Source organism: Oncorhynchus keta, chromosome 14 (assembly GCF_023373465.1).
Source record: "Oncorhynchus keta strain PuntledgeMale-10-30-2019 chromosome 14, Oket_V2, whole genome shotgun sequence".
Taxonomy (NCBI): Eukaryota; Metazoa; Chordata; class Actinopteri; order Salmoniformes; family Salmonidae; genus Oncorhynchus; species Oncorhynchus keta.
In genome coordinates, this window is record NC_068434.1 from 43,061,981 (window position 1) to 43,075,744 (window position 13,764).

Sequence of the window (13,764 nt, forward strand, 5' to 3'; positions counted from 1 at the left end):
TTCAAACTTTAGAAGTTCCGACATTTTAATATAAAAATTGGTTTTATCAGACAAAACTATGTTACATTTTATCTCTGGGTCCCCCAGGATGACAAATCAGAGCAGGATTACTGAATGTAAGTACATTATTTACCTTCAGAGGTGAATGTATCAAACCAGTTGCCGTGATAAAAGTTTTGTAGTTGTGCACTCCTAAAACAATAGCATGGTATTTTGTCACTGTAATAGCTACTGTAAATTGGACAGTGCAGTTAGATGAACAAGAATTTAAGCTTTCTGCCCCATATAAGACATGTCTATGTCCTGAGACATTTTCTTGTTACTTACAAAGTCATGCTAATCACATTAGCGCACGTTAACGCAACCGTCCCGGTGGAGGGACAACGATCCCGTAGAGGTTACTCTAGAGTCAACGTCCGCGCCTCCATGGGAAATCGAATTAGCATAACATAATAAACAAATCCCCATAAAAATCTGTCTGTTTCAACTAGAGATATGGTTTTTGCATGAGCTGATAATCTACCGCCTCCTACAATGGCGACTTTCCGCATCTGCGGGGTGGCCGAGCTACAGCTGTGTTTGTCAGACCATGAGACATCTTGAAAATCGGTCCTCTCACAAAAACCTTTGTAGCATCTGAATGGTTTGGCATCCAAACTAATATGACCACTCTATGGAAAGATGAGACTCTCACGAACACAACGGTCACGTGACTCGTCTAAAGTCGGTACCACCGATCTGCCAACTTCTGTCTGTATCGTCTGAACAGTTTGGCTAGGACGCCCACAAGCATCACAAAACTCATCTGAAGGTAGTTCAGTACCAGTTAAAACAATTAATGGAACAGTATATTTGGAAGTAGTTTAGTGTTAAAAAAGGGGGGGGTTAAATATGGGTACATTTAAAAAAAAAAATGTTTAAATCCTGATCGTTCTTATATCTCTCAGATATAGGACAGCCACTTTAAAACAAACTTAATTTTGATAAAAAATGTTCCAGATATGAATCTATTGACTAATAGCAGTAAGCCCCCCCGGCTTAGACTACTAAGGGTTAACATGGATACTTGTCAGTATTTGGGGTAGAGCACTCTTTGTATCTGCCCATCTGCCTTCTGAGGATCCAACCACTTCCCACACAGGAAGATAGTGGTGACCGAGTTGGCTGTGTTGGTAACCTCTACACACTCCAGGTACCAACCAGAGTTGTGGCTTGAGCCATCATGCTCAACTTTGACCCTCAGCAGCTCCCCTAAATCCAACATCTCCAGAATAAAATGATCAGTTTGTCCCCGCTCAAAAAGGTTTCGGAACTTCTGCTTTAAGGAACGCTTTCCAGAATCCCCATTGGAGCCATATATGGTGATGTAAACGTTAGAGTCAGTTCCGGCCCTTTTGACGTCCCCGGTGATGACAATTATCTCGTATTTGACGGGCACAAGGCTGCGGACCTTGCTGGCAAAGCTCTCAATGGTCTTAAAGCATTCGAAGGTCAGAAACTTGTCCCGTTTGGCTGCGAGAGGGATCTGGGCATCACAGTGGAACAAATACCTGGACAGGAACAGAAAGAGAAGCATAATGACATGAGTTTAGACATGACGAGGAAAAATACCTGTCTTTGTTTCTCAGAAGTTTTCACTCACTTGTTTCCAAGTCCCTTCTCTGTCACCACAACTTCCAGGACGTGCCAGAAGGCCTCACCCTTCACCTTTTTGCTGTCTTTAGTCGTGTGCCCCACACAGATGCCAGCTATCTCACCCACATGCTTGGAGGAAAACTCAAACGTGTCTGTGGTTCCACTGAAAAGAGACATCCACAGGATTTTACTCTCCCTTCTTTGACATCTGTAAAATAATTATTCCTCTAAGCACAGTATGAACTTCACTGTCCTGAAATTAATGGCCTGCTGAAAACAGTAAGATCAAGAGAAAAGGTAGAATGCCAGAGCACTTGAAAGAGAAGAGAAGATTCTTTAGGGGAACCAATAACAAGAGAATAGCTTGAAGTGTTTCTTTGAGAACCTACCAAAGGAACCTCTTTTTCTTTGAACTATTCTCTAGCACAAACTCCTTTGAACGTCCCCTCTTTCCTTCCAGCACGATCCACACATTCTCCTTGGTGTCTGCGTCATCAGTGTTAGCTGTTGTTGTGGCAATTTCATATTCTGGAGAAAGAATAAAAAAATGCAACCTCTTAAATTCTAGCTGAATTTATTCGTAACATATGTGCCAGCCATGTAAAATATAATAATAGATCTACAATCCCTAGCCTAGATGTTAGGTGTAGGGATTGAAAGGAAATGTAAACTGATCTGGTAGGCTACATTCACTTATATGTTGATATTCATTTATATGGAGTCTCAATTAACCGAACATTCCAAATGGTACATCTAATAGAGCGGCCATCCACTTATCATGGAACAATCTATTTCTCTGGAGTTTTCTTGGCTCACTAGTCTACATCAGGGTCAGAGGTGAACTCACTGGTCTTGTCACTGAAGTCTAGGATGTCGTTGTTGGCACAGGCCAGCTCTGTCATGATCTGCCCGTCGTCCACATTCTTGGCTAGCCAGCGGCCACATGGGAAACGGAAATTCTGGTTCATGGTCTCATCTTTCACATCAATGTACTCCAGGTGCCAACCCGGAGCAGGACCTGAGAGAAACACAGGTTTATGGCTTATATTATTGCCTCTACTCCAATCAGCCACTTCAAGATTTACTTTAGTTTTCCCTTGCTGTAAATCCTGTGTACAGAACTGCAGATGCCAAGAAATCGATCAATCAATAGTGAGAAAGAAAGCTGTCCTGTTTCAGTCCGTTTGGCCACCGCCATCACCGTTTGTGATAAAACTATGTGGCATGGCAAATGAAGACCTGTTCCTCACCCTTGTTGTCATGCCATACGCGGATCTTGGAAAGCTCTCCCAGGCTGAGGATGTCTGGGAAGCGGAACACATCTTTTGACTTCCGCTCAAACTTGTTTCTGCTACCTCCCTCCTTTAGTGCCAGCGTACCAGTGTCTCCGTTCTCCCCAAACACTATCAGGAACACGTTGGCATCAGTGCCCGCGCCTGGAAGAGAGGGGGAAAAGGGATATTACAGATGGTGAGAAAAAAAAGGTAGAACTAGAGGGTGCCTAGTGGGTGCAGGAGTTTTTCCCATGTGGAATTTTGTTCTCATGTGGAGCTGTTGTGACCCACCTCCGATGTCACTTGTCTGGACCTGGATGATGTAGGTGGTCCTCTCCACCATCTCCTCCCCATCCACCACCGCTGCCAGCTCACAGATCTTAGTCCTTTTGGGCCCTTTGGTCTTCGACAGCCAGTTCTCATTGGTAAACACAGACACCTCCTCTGTGGTCAGGTTATGCATCACGATCTAGAGGACACGTACAGTATGCCATACATACCAGACATATATATGAACATTTTAATCTATTAGCAGACTCTCAGGGTAATTTACAGAAACTGTTTTGAGGTAAGAAGGCTGAAATAAACACAATACAGTATGGGGGAACTCTGACCCAAGTTAAGCGCGTGTAATTGGAGCGTAATTCTTTTCTCTCTAAGCATATTCTGACCTTGAACTTAAGCATGAGAATAGGATGCTATTCACCCGCTACTCATTTGGGGTGTAGATCAAATAAATGAAGGTGTGGCAGAAGTATGTCTATGGCAGCGTTTCCCAAACCCGGTCCTCGGGATCCCAAGGGGTACAAGTTTAGGTTTTTGCCCTAGCTCTACACAGCTGATTCAAATAATAAACTAATCACCAAGCTTTGATTATTTCAATCAGCTGTGTAGTACTAGGACAAAAAACAAAACGTGCACACCTTGGGGCCCCCAGGACCGAGTTTAGGAAATGCTGGTCTACGGATATGCCTTCTGACCTTGTCTTAATTTCCCTAATAATTCCACCACCTTTACGAGTGAGGAAACCATGAACAAGGTCTAACGAACCTGCCTATTCCAAGTGGAAAAAGCATTCTACTTTGTTTTTCCAAATAGAAATCCAACCATTCAGAGGGCCTCCTGAGTGGCGCAGTGGTCTAAGGCACGGCATCACAGTGCTAGCTGTGCCACTAGAAATCCTGGTTCAAGTCCAGCTGGCCGCGACGGGAGACCCATGGGGTGGCGTACAATTGGCCCAGCATCGTCCGAGTTAGGGGAGGGTTTGGCTGGCCGGGACTTCTGTGGCGGGCTGACACGGTTGCCAGGTGTGTGGTGTTTTCTCATTTCATATTGGTGTGGCTGGCTTCCGGGTTAAGCGGGCATTGTGTCAAGAAGCAGTGCGGCATGACTGGGTCGTGTTTCGGAGGATGCACAGCTCTTAATCGTCTCCCGAGTCTGTACAGGAGTTGCAGCGATGGGACAAGACTGTAACTACCAATTGGACACCATGAAATTGGGGAGAGAAAAGGGTTAATAAAAAAGGAATCGAACCATTCTGCATTACAACTTAATAAGAGCCAGGTAAATGAGTAATCTTTTTGGATAAGGGAATTGTAAATATAAATTACACTTGTTTAGCATCTATTTGTTGCACCCTCTACAACCACTGTGATAATTATTTGACCACGCAGGTCATCTATGAACGTTTGGACATCTTGAAGAACGATCTGGCCTTAATGGCCATGTACTCGTATAATCTCTACCCGCACAGATAGAAGAGGACTGGCCACCCCTCAGAGCATGGTTCCTCTCTAGGTTTCTTCCTAGATTCCAACCTTTCCAGGGAGTTTTTCCTAGCCACCGTGCTTCTACATCTGCATTGCTTTCTGTTTGGGGTTTTAGGCTGGGTTTCCGTATAATCACTTTGTGACATCTGCTGATGTAAAAAGGGCTTTATAAATATATTTGATTGATTGATTTGACCGTATAATCGCTGGAGGAGACAAATGTGCAACCAGTCATATGGCAGCAAACTGAAGCATTGCAACATATCAACCTTCCCACATTAAAGTTTATGAAATGTTGTGTCATTATGCAGAATTTAAATTGTACAGCGTTTTAACTTGCAGGGATGGGCACTCTCAAATGTCTTAATTATAGGCTGCCCCGACTTTCTCTGTTTCCTATTTCTATCATGTTAAATATGATCCACTGTCAGTGTCGATCTGTTTCCTATTTCTATCATTTTAAATATGATCCACTGTCAGTAGGCCTAATAACCACACATATTCAACAACCCATTTACTGTTGGTTCCCTTCAGTTGGTAGGCTTTAGCCTACATTATCATTCCATTTAATTACATTGTTTCGTTTACCTTCATTTGCTGAAGATTACATGTAGGCTAATTAAATCGTTATGGAGTGGAGCACAGACCAAGCCAGACCAACAGTTTGAGCCCAACCCATTGGCGCATTAATGGTTAGTGCAGGCAATAGATGATGGTGTAGCCTACTATTTTACACTATTTCCCCGATTATAATTCTATGTACACTAAACTTCCAACATTATCATGGGTTGAAGAACTGAATGTGCCAAAAACCACCGTTTTCTTTCTTTTGTGCTTAAAGGCTCTACAAACCAGTTTTTTTTATGATTCATAAATACTTTCCTAAACCTAAATGATCAACAACATTTTTTTTTTTTTTAATCTATCAATTGGTGCTGAAACGGAGATGAATAAGCATATATTTAGATGGCTTTCTTTCATTGATCCCTAATATTCTGAACCCGTTCTCTCAATATATTCTAGTCTGTTGACAAAATTCAAACTAAAAGGTACACCGTATTTTAAGGGATGGCTTACGATAAATGTACTGAAAACCCTATTAGATGAAAACTCCACGAGAAATTCTGTTGACCAGCAAGTGGGAGCGTTTTCAGCAGTTGAATGTAATTTATTCAGAGCGTGCAAGGTAGCCACAGCTGCAGAGTGCGATACAAGACTGAATAAGGTGTTAATACGAAATACTGAGAAGTGAGTAGGAAAGGCACGTATAGGAAAGACGTACATTTCCTAAGTCTGAATCGGCCCCTATGAGCACGGTAAGTTTGAGTGCCAACCCTGTCGAGGAACCAGTCAGGGCGACTCCCATAGCCGTCGATGCGAACCCTGATCTTCTTCAGAGGAGCGATGTCATCTATCTCCAGGTTAAACGTGTCCTCTTGACCTCTCTCAAACCTGTGGAGGAAGACATGGCTAGATAAGTACAAGGGCTCCAATGGTTCGAATAATCGTGGCCAAGAAGAAATAGCCTCTTAAACTCTGAACCCCTCTGGTGGCATTTTCTAATATACTTACTATTTTCTAGTATACTACCCTCACAATGTACATTTCAGTTTCAAAACTATAAGTCCTACAAACACATACTGTTAGAAAGGTAAGGACTGTGAGATTCTTATAAAAGTGTCAGAAACAACGCTACAAAAGAATTACTGAAATGTACAGTTTTTTTGTACAGGGCCCCCCAATTGTCCCCATGTTGGAGAATAAGAGATTTGAAAGTCTAGGTTTGAAATAAAACATGTCACCAATTACTGTTCCAGAAGTATTTTTTTTATATAAAGAATATACATTTCTCAGTTCTTTTGGCCTCGAAACATGCGCAAACTCCCATAGGAACACAGCCATTTTAAAAGTGCAGGGCTTGTGCAACGTGCCATGCCTTCATTTATCGTCTTATAGGAATGATATACATATGAGAGAGCTGAAGTCTCTATCCATCTTTGCTGTAAATACACCCCCTGTCTGATTCCAAATTCGTCCACTAGATCGCAGTAGGAGATCACATGACGTCTCTTGGCCACTTGAAACCAGTTGCGTCTAGTTTGGGTAGTGAGTCACTCTACTAAAATGGCTGAACGGATTTTCAAGCCTGACATTTTAAAATGACCTTAGCAATTAAGGCTTTCAAGTTTGTGTTGTTGAAGTAAGACAGGTGAGGAACCTTAAAACGTATTTTCCCATTCACGTTTCCTATTGTCAACAATGAGCTAGATCAACAGCGCATGTGGAGGATGCATACAAGGAAATGTGGATGGAGAAGCATATGCATTGCTTTCCAATGACTACCAGGGTGTACCCTTTCCATGCATACTAAATGTTTGCAGTTTTGGTGACTTGACCTACATTGCATACTCCATGAATATGACCATAGCGTATTATTTATGGCCTTTATGTGAGCCGGTGAAAAAACTTGCCGGCCCAGTACATGGCCCAAAGCAACTGTTCAGAGTTTAACAGGCTAGGGTAGGGTACCCCATAATATCATCACATGGACATCCCCCGATGTTGGCCCCCTAATGTTGGTACAGCCCAATACAAGTCAACCCAGTCAACACTAGAGTCACTCTATTGAATGACAGTGTGATGTCACCTGTCCTCATTCTTGGGCAGCAGCATCTCCTCTGTGCTCCCATTGGCTCCAAACACAGACAGGAAGATGTTGGTGTCCGTCCCTGCATCCTGGATGTCGCCTGTGATGACCGTGGCCACATAGATGATCTGGAGGGGAAACATACATGTGTCCTGTATTTAAGCCCCATTGAGATAGCAGAATCTTTTTCAAGGAAGCCCTAGCCACGAAGGAGCATCCCAAGCACAGGTATGTATATAAACATCCAATCACATTGAAAACACCTCTCTGTCACATAGTGGTATTCAGTGTGTTATTGTCCCAACAAACTTACCTTCCGGACGATATTGATACTGTTGGCATCTAGTACGTTGAACAGTCTGCCGGTGAGACCGTCTCCTCTGTCCTTGGCTAACCAGCACTTACACTGGAAGATGTACTTGATGCCTTTGGTCGGCACAGCAACCGACAGCTCGTCCACCAACCAGCAGCTCTCTGGGGTTGCCCCATTATGACCCAGCTGGAGGGGGGAGAGAAAGAGCAAGAGGGAGAGAAAGAGATAAATATAGGAAGCGAGGAAGAGAGAGAGGTAGAGGCAACCACAAAAGCTGGTAACCTATTAAAATCAAATATCCAAATATCAGCCTTATTCTTAGCTTAATCCTAACCCTACATGGGTAATGAACAGCTTCCATTCTAGCATGACAAGCCTAGTGAGTAGCGTCCTCATCCTTACCTCCACCCTCTTGATCACTCCCACGTCAGTTCCGTAACACTGGAAGTTCTCCATGGTCCCTGCGGCGAAGCTCTTCTTCCCCTCAGGCAGGTCCAGCCACAGACGCTCCGTCTCAATGTCATTGGGTCCCATAACGATGACATAAACCCTGGCTGTGGTGCTGGCGTCAGGGTCCATAGCAGTAGACACAGTGAAGTGGTAGGGGATGACTGGCCAGCAGGAAGGAAAGAGAACACCCACACAGTGTTTACATGCTCCCAGAGTTTAATGAAGCAACGTTGCAAACAATGTGCTCGCTTACCTGGACCTTCCTCTACGACCGCCTTTTTCTTCTTCTTCTTGTTTGCATTCCTGTCCAGCCCTGTCTTGGCCTGGGTGCTCTTCTTGTTTGGATCAACGTTCCTCTCACCCTCATAATCCTGGGAAGTGCCAAAACAATCCACTAAAGAACATCACAATGATGCCAACAGTTCTGATGAGACTAGAACAATGCCAGAAGCCAGATATTGCTTTGGGGGGGCTTTACATTCCGCCTGTGAAAAAATCTGTAATATAAACCCTATTACTGTTACCTTGACGTAGAAGGTTCTCTCGATACGTTTGTCCTCCTTCTTCTTGGAAAGCCAACGCTCACACAGGAACATATATACCTCCTCTGTTTCCATGTCCATCACCTCTACCTGGTCCAGGTACCAGTCTGTCCCCATAAATTCGGAGTTGTCGTGGCGAATACGGATCTTAAACACCTGGCCAAGATCCACCGCCTCGATGGAGAACTTATCCACCTGGGAGAGAGAAGAAGAAAGGACCCCATGCAGTGAAGTCAAATTAACTGGTCTGCTCTTAGTGTCTACGATGGACTCAGAGAGGCTTGAGGGAATCAGGGACCAGTCCTCCATTACATTAATTAGTTACCCCCCCCTAGGTTGTGCCGTGGCTTTGTGGCTGGTCATTTATGAACATTTGAACATCTTGTTTGCCATGTTCTGTTATAATTTATGCTGCAGCTAGGTTCTGTTTGTTATATCTGGACAGCCAGAATTCTCTCTTTCTCTCTTTCTTTCTCTCTCTCGAGGACTGGCCACCCCTCAGGACTACCTGAGCCTGGTTCCACCTGGCTCTGCTGGTTTCTTCTGCCTAGGTTTTTTATGAACATTTGAACATCTTTGTTCTGTTGGCCAGGGTTCCTCTCTAGTTTTTTCCTTTCTAGCCACCGTGCTTCTACACCTGCATTGCTTGCTGTTTGGGGTTTTAGGCTGGGTTTCTGTACAGCACTTTGAGATATCAGCTGATGTACGAAGGGCTATATAAATACATTTGATTTGATTTGATTTGATTCATAGACAGTGTTATTATCCCATGGAACTACATGGTAAACTACACCGAACAAAAATATAAACGGAACATGCAACAATTTCAAAGATTTACAGTCGACATAATGAAATCAATCAATTTAAATACATGAATTACACCCTAATCTATGGATTTCAAATGACTGGAAATAAAGATATGCATTTGTTAGTTACAGATATCTTCAAAAAAAGGTAGGGGCGTGGATCAGGAAACCAGTCAGTATCTGGTGAGACCATCATTTGCTTTATGCATCTCCTTCGCATAGAGTTCATCGGGCTGTTGATAGTGGGCTTCGGAATGTTGCCCCCCTCCTCTTGAATGGCTGAGCGAAGTTGCTGGATATGGTTGGGAACTGGAACACACTGTCGTACACGTCGATCCAGAGCATCCCAAACATGCTCAACGTGCGAAATGTCTGGTGAGTATGCAGGCCATGGAAGAACTGGGACATTTTCAGCTTCCAGGAATTCTGTACATGCTGTTTGACATCTACCTCGTACAGTTGAAACCGGGATTCATCCGTGAAGAGCATACTTCTCTAGCGTACCAGTGGCCATCAAAGGTGACCATTTTCCCACTGAAATCGGTTATGATGCTGAACTGCAGTCAGGTCAAGCCTCTGGTGAGCCCAACAAGCGCAGAGATGAGCTTCCCTGAGATGGTTTCTGACAGTTTGTGCAGAAATTCTTTGGTTGTGCAAACCCCCAGTTTGTCCGGGTGACTGGTCTCAGACGATAATGCAGGTGAAGAAGCCGGATGTGGAGGTCCTGGGCTGACTGACGTGGTTACACGTGGTCTGCGGTTGTGAGGCCAGTTGGACGTACTGCCAAATTCTCTAAAATGACATTGGAGGCGGCTTATGGTAGAGAAATGAACATTCAATTATCTGGCAACAGCTCTGGTGGACGTTCCTGCAGTCACCATGCCAATTGCACACTCCCCCAAAACTTGACACATCTGTTGCATCATGTTGTGTGACAAAACTGCACATTTCTGAGTGGCCTTTTATTGTCCCCAGCACAAGGTGCACCTGTGTAATGATCATGCTGTTTAATCAGCTCCTTGATATTTATTTATTTTACCTTTATTTAACTAGGCAAGTCAGTTAAGAACAAATTCTTATTTTCAATGATGGCCTAGGAACAGGAATTATCTTGGCTCACTAACAGGGATGTAAACAAATTTGTGCACAACATTTGAGATAAATAAGCCTTTTGTGCATTTGGAAAACTTCTGGGATCTTTTATTTCTCATGAAACATGGGTCCAACACTTTACATGTTGCATTCATATTTTTGTTCAGTATATATGGTATCTTTGCAACTTAAAGTGGTAAAGTGTTACCAAATAATAACACATACCGCCCCTCTTTCAAACTTGTTGCTGTTGCTCTCAGACTTGCTGAGTTTGCGTTCCCCCGTGTCTCCCAGGTCTCCGTAGATGGTGAGAAACACTTTGGCGTCGGTCCCTCCTCCGTACATGTCACCCGTTCTCACAGACACCTTATAGGTGTGAGCTGGAGAACATTAAAGGCCGTCATTAATGGCAATTCAATGTAACAGAACAGGAGGGAGGATATCTCTCATATGACCATGTATAGGAAGCTAGGGACCTACTCTCAAGGGCATCCTCCACCTCCATCTCTGTGTGTTTCAGTTTTCCTTCCTTCAGCAGTTTCTCTGTGATAATATCAGAGGGAACGAGCTCTCTCACCGTCTCCCCATCGTCCTCTGACTTGGCCAACCAGCGCTCACACGGTAAGATGGTCGTCTCCGAACCCTGAGGGAGCAGCCATGTTGGAAGGGTTTTTGATTAGTTTAATGAATTATACTTTGATTATCTGATTCGACTGAATAGATTAACACAATGGGGTAAAGATTACTGTAGGTGATGCTATTGCTCAAACCTCACTCTTCTGTCATCTCAGAGATGAGAAGCAGAGAGAGTGAACAGGGTGAAGGGGACAACGTTTTTTAAATAAGACATAGCCCATTCATGAGTGAATGAGGACAGGGGAGAAGGAATGAGACGCAGTTCTTCAGTACCTTTCCCTTCCTGAGTAGGCGTCTGATCTCCACTCTGTCAAGGTGCCAGCCAGGGTTGGTGCCGCTGTTGTCGTGTCCAATACGGATCTTCTCAATGACATCACCCACATCCTCCAACTACAGGAACATACAGTACCAGTCAAAAGTTTGGACACACTTACTCATTCAAGGGTTTTTCTTTATTTTCTCTATCTTCAACATTGTAGAATAATAGCGAAGACATCAAAACTATGAAATAACACATATGGGATAATGTAGTAACCAAAATAGTGTTAAACAAATCATAAGATATTTCATATCAAAGTAGCCACCCTTTCCCTTGACGACAACTTTGCACACGATTGGCATTCTCTCAACCAGCTTCATGAGGTAGTCACCTGGAATGCATTTCAATTAACAGGTGTGCCGTATTAAAAGTTAATGTGGAATTTATTTCCTTCGTAATGCGTTTGAGCCAATCAGTGTTGTTTTGACAAGGTAGGGGTGGTATACAGAAGATTACCCTATTTGGTAAAAGACCAAGTCCATATTATGGCAAGAACAGCTCAAATAAGCAAAGAGAAACAACAGTCCATTATTACTTTAAGACTTTAAGGCCAGTCAATGTGGAAAATTTCAAGAACTTTTCTTGAAGTTTCTTCAAGTCCAGCCGCAAAAAACATCAAGCGCTAACTGGCTCTCATGAGGACCGCCACTGGAAGAGCCAGAGTTACCTCAGAAATTGCATCCCAAATAAATAATTCAGAGTTCAAGTAACAGACATCTCAACATCAACTGTTCAGAGAAAACTAAGTGAATCTGGCCTTCATAGTTGAACTGCTGCAAAGATACCACTACTAAAGGACACCAATAACAATAAGATACTTTCTTGGGCCAAGAAACACGAGCAATAGATGTTAGACCTGGTGGAAATATGTCCTTCGGGCTGATGAGTCCAAATGTGAGACTTTTGGTTCCAACCGTAGTGTCTTTGTGAGAGGCAGAGTAGGTGAACGGATGATCTCCACATGTGTGGTTCCCACCGTGAAGCATGGAGAAGGATGTGTGATGATGTAGGGGTGCTTTGCTGATGACACTGTCTGTGATTTATTTAGAATTGAAGGCACACTTAACCAGCATGGCTACCGCAGCATTCTGCAGTAATATGCCATCACATCTGGTTTGCGATCAATGGGACTATCATTTGTTTTTCAACAGGACAATGACCCAACACACCTCCAGGCTGTGTAAGGGCTATTTGACCAAGAAGGAGAGTGATGGAGTGCTGCATCAGATGACCTGGCCTTCACAATCACCCGACCTCAACCCAATTGAGATGGTTTGGAATGAGTTGGACTTCTACACCTGCATTGCTTGCTGTTTGGGGTTTTAGGCTGGGTTTCTGTACAGCACTTTGAGATATCAGCTGATGTACGAAGGGCTATATAAATACATTTGATTTGATTTGATTTGACTGCAGAGTGAAGGAAAAGCAGCCAACAAGTGCTCAGCTCCTTCAAGACTGTTGAAAAAGCATTCCAGGTGAAGCTGGTTGAGAGAAGGCCAAGCACGCGCAAAGCTGTCATCACAGAAAAGGGTGGCTACTTTGAAGAATCTAAAATCTAAAATATATTTTCATTCGTTTAACACTTTTTTGGTTACTACATGATTCCATATGTGTTATTTCATAGTTCTGATGTCTTTCTACAATGTAGAAAATAGTAAAAATAAAGAAAAACCCTTGAATGAGTAGGTGTATCCAAACTTTTGACTGGTACTGGATATCATACAGCACATTAGATTAAATGCCATCCACTTTTACATTTCATTCTGTAGTCTTGGCATATACTGTATGTAAACACTTCTCAAATGTAAAAGTATTTCATTTGTATGGTTTAAGACAGGAACAGTCATACACACCTCCACGATAAACATATCCTCAGCTCCTCTCTCGAAGAACAGCCTTCTCTCTCGCTTGTTGACACACAGGTGTTTCTGCTGAGTGCAGAGGCCCTTCCAGCCGTAAAGAACTATAAACACGTCTGCATCTGTCCCAGCACCAAACACATCACTTGTGTACATCTTGATCTCATAGGGGACAACTGAAAAGCGAAATGAGATGGTTTGATGTCACTATGACAGATCAGTAGTCACCGACCCCAGTCCTAAAGTGTCACAGCTACAGAGCATAGGGCTTATTCATCTCCTCCTGGTGAACAGTAGATTAGTTGAATATTGTAGGTTAGTTAGTGCTTGGCACTGGAACAACAGGCTGCACACCCAAGCAAACAGTTCTTGACAGCAAAGTACATTGTAAGGATCCTTGGAAAGTGTTGTAAAAACATAGT

At 43.3% G+C, this 13,764-nt stretch overlaps 1 protein-coding gene across 1 annotated transcript in view; it reads right to left on the reverse strand.

Moving 5' to 3' along the window:
- LOC118393470 (lipoxygenase homology domain-containing protein 1) overlaps positions 1-13,764 on the reverse strand; it is a 39,130-nt gene continuing 25,366 nt past the window's right edge. The window contains exons 29-44 of the mRNA XM_052461801.1: positions 13,337-13,518; positions 11,438-11,554; positions 11,009-11,171; positions 10,754-10,908; positions 8,613-8,825; positions 8,342-8,459; positions 8,041-8,249; positions 7,639-7,824; positions 7,326-7,453; positions 6,013-6,130; positions 3,201-3,378; positions 2,886-3,071; positions 2,483-2,653; positions 2,025-2,163; positions 1,643-1,798; positions 1-1,550 (exon numbers count right to left, since the gene is read on the reverse strand). Of these exons, the coding sequence (XP_052317761.1) occupies positions 1,070-1,550; positions 1,643-1,798; positions 2,025-2,163; positions 2,483-2,653; positions 2,886-3,071; positions 3,201-3,378; positions 6,013-6,130; positions 7,326-7,453; positions 7,639-7,824; positions 8,041-8,249; positions 8,342-8,459; positions 8,613-8,825; positions 10,754-10,908; positions 11,009-11,171; positions 11,438-11,554; positions 13,337-13,518 (2,900 nt within the window). The 3' untranslated portion in view covers positions 1-1,069. The remainder of the gene's footprint in view (positions 1,551-1,642; positions 1,799-2,024; positions 2,164-2,482; positions 2,654-2,885; positions 3,072-3,200; positions 3,379-6,012; positions 6,131-7,325; positions 7,454-7,638; positions 7,825-8,040; positions 8,250-8,341; positions 8,460-8,612; positions 8,826-10,753; positions 10,909-11,008; positions 11,172-11,437; positions 11,555-13,336; positions 13,519-13,764) is intronic.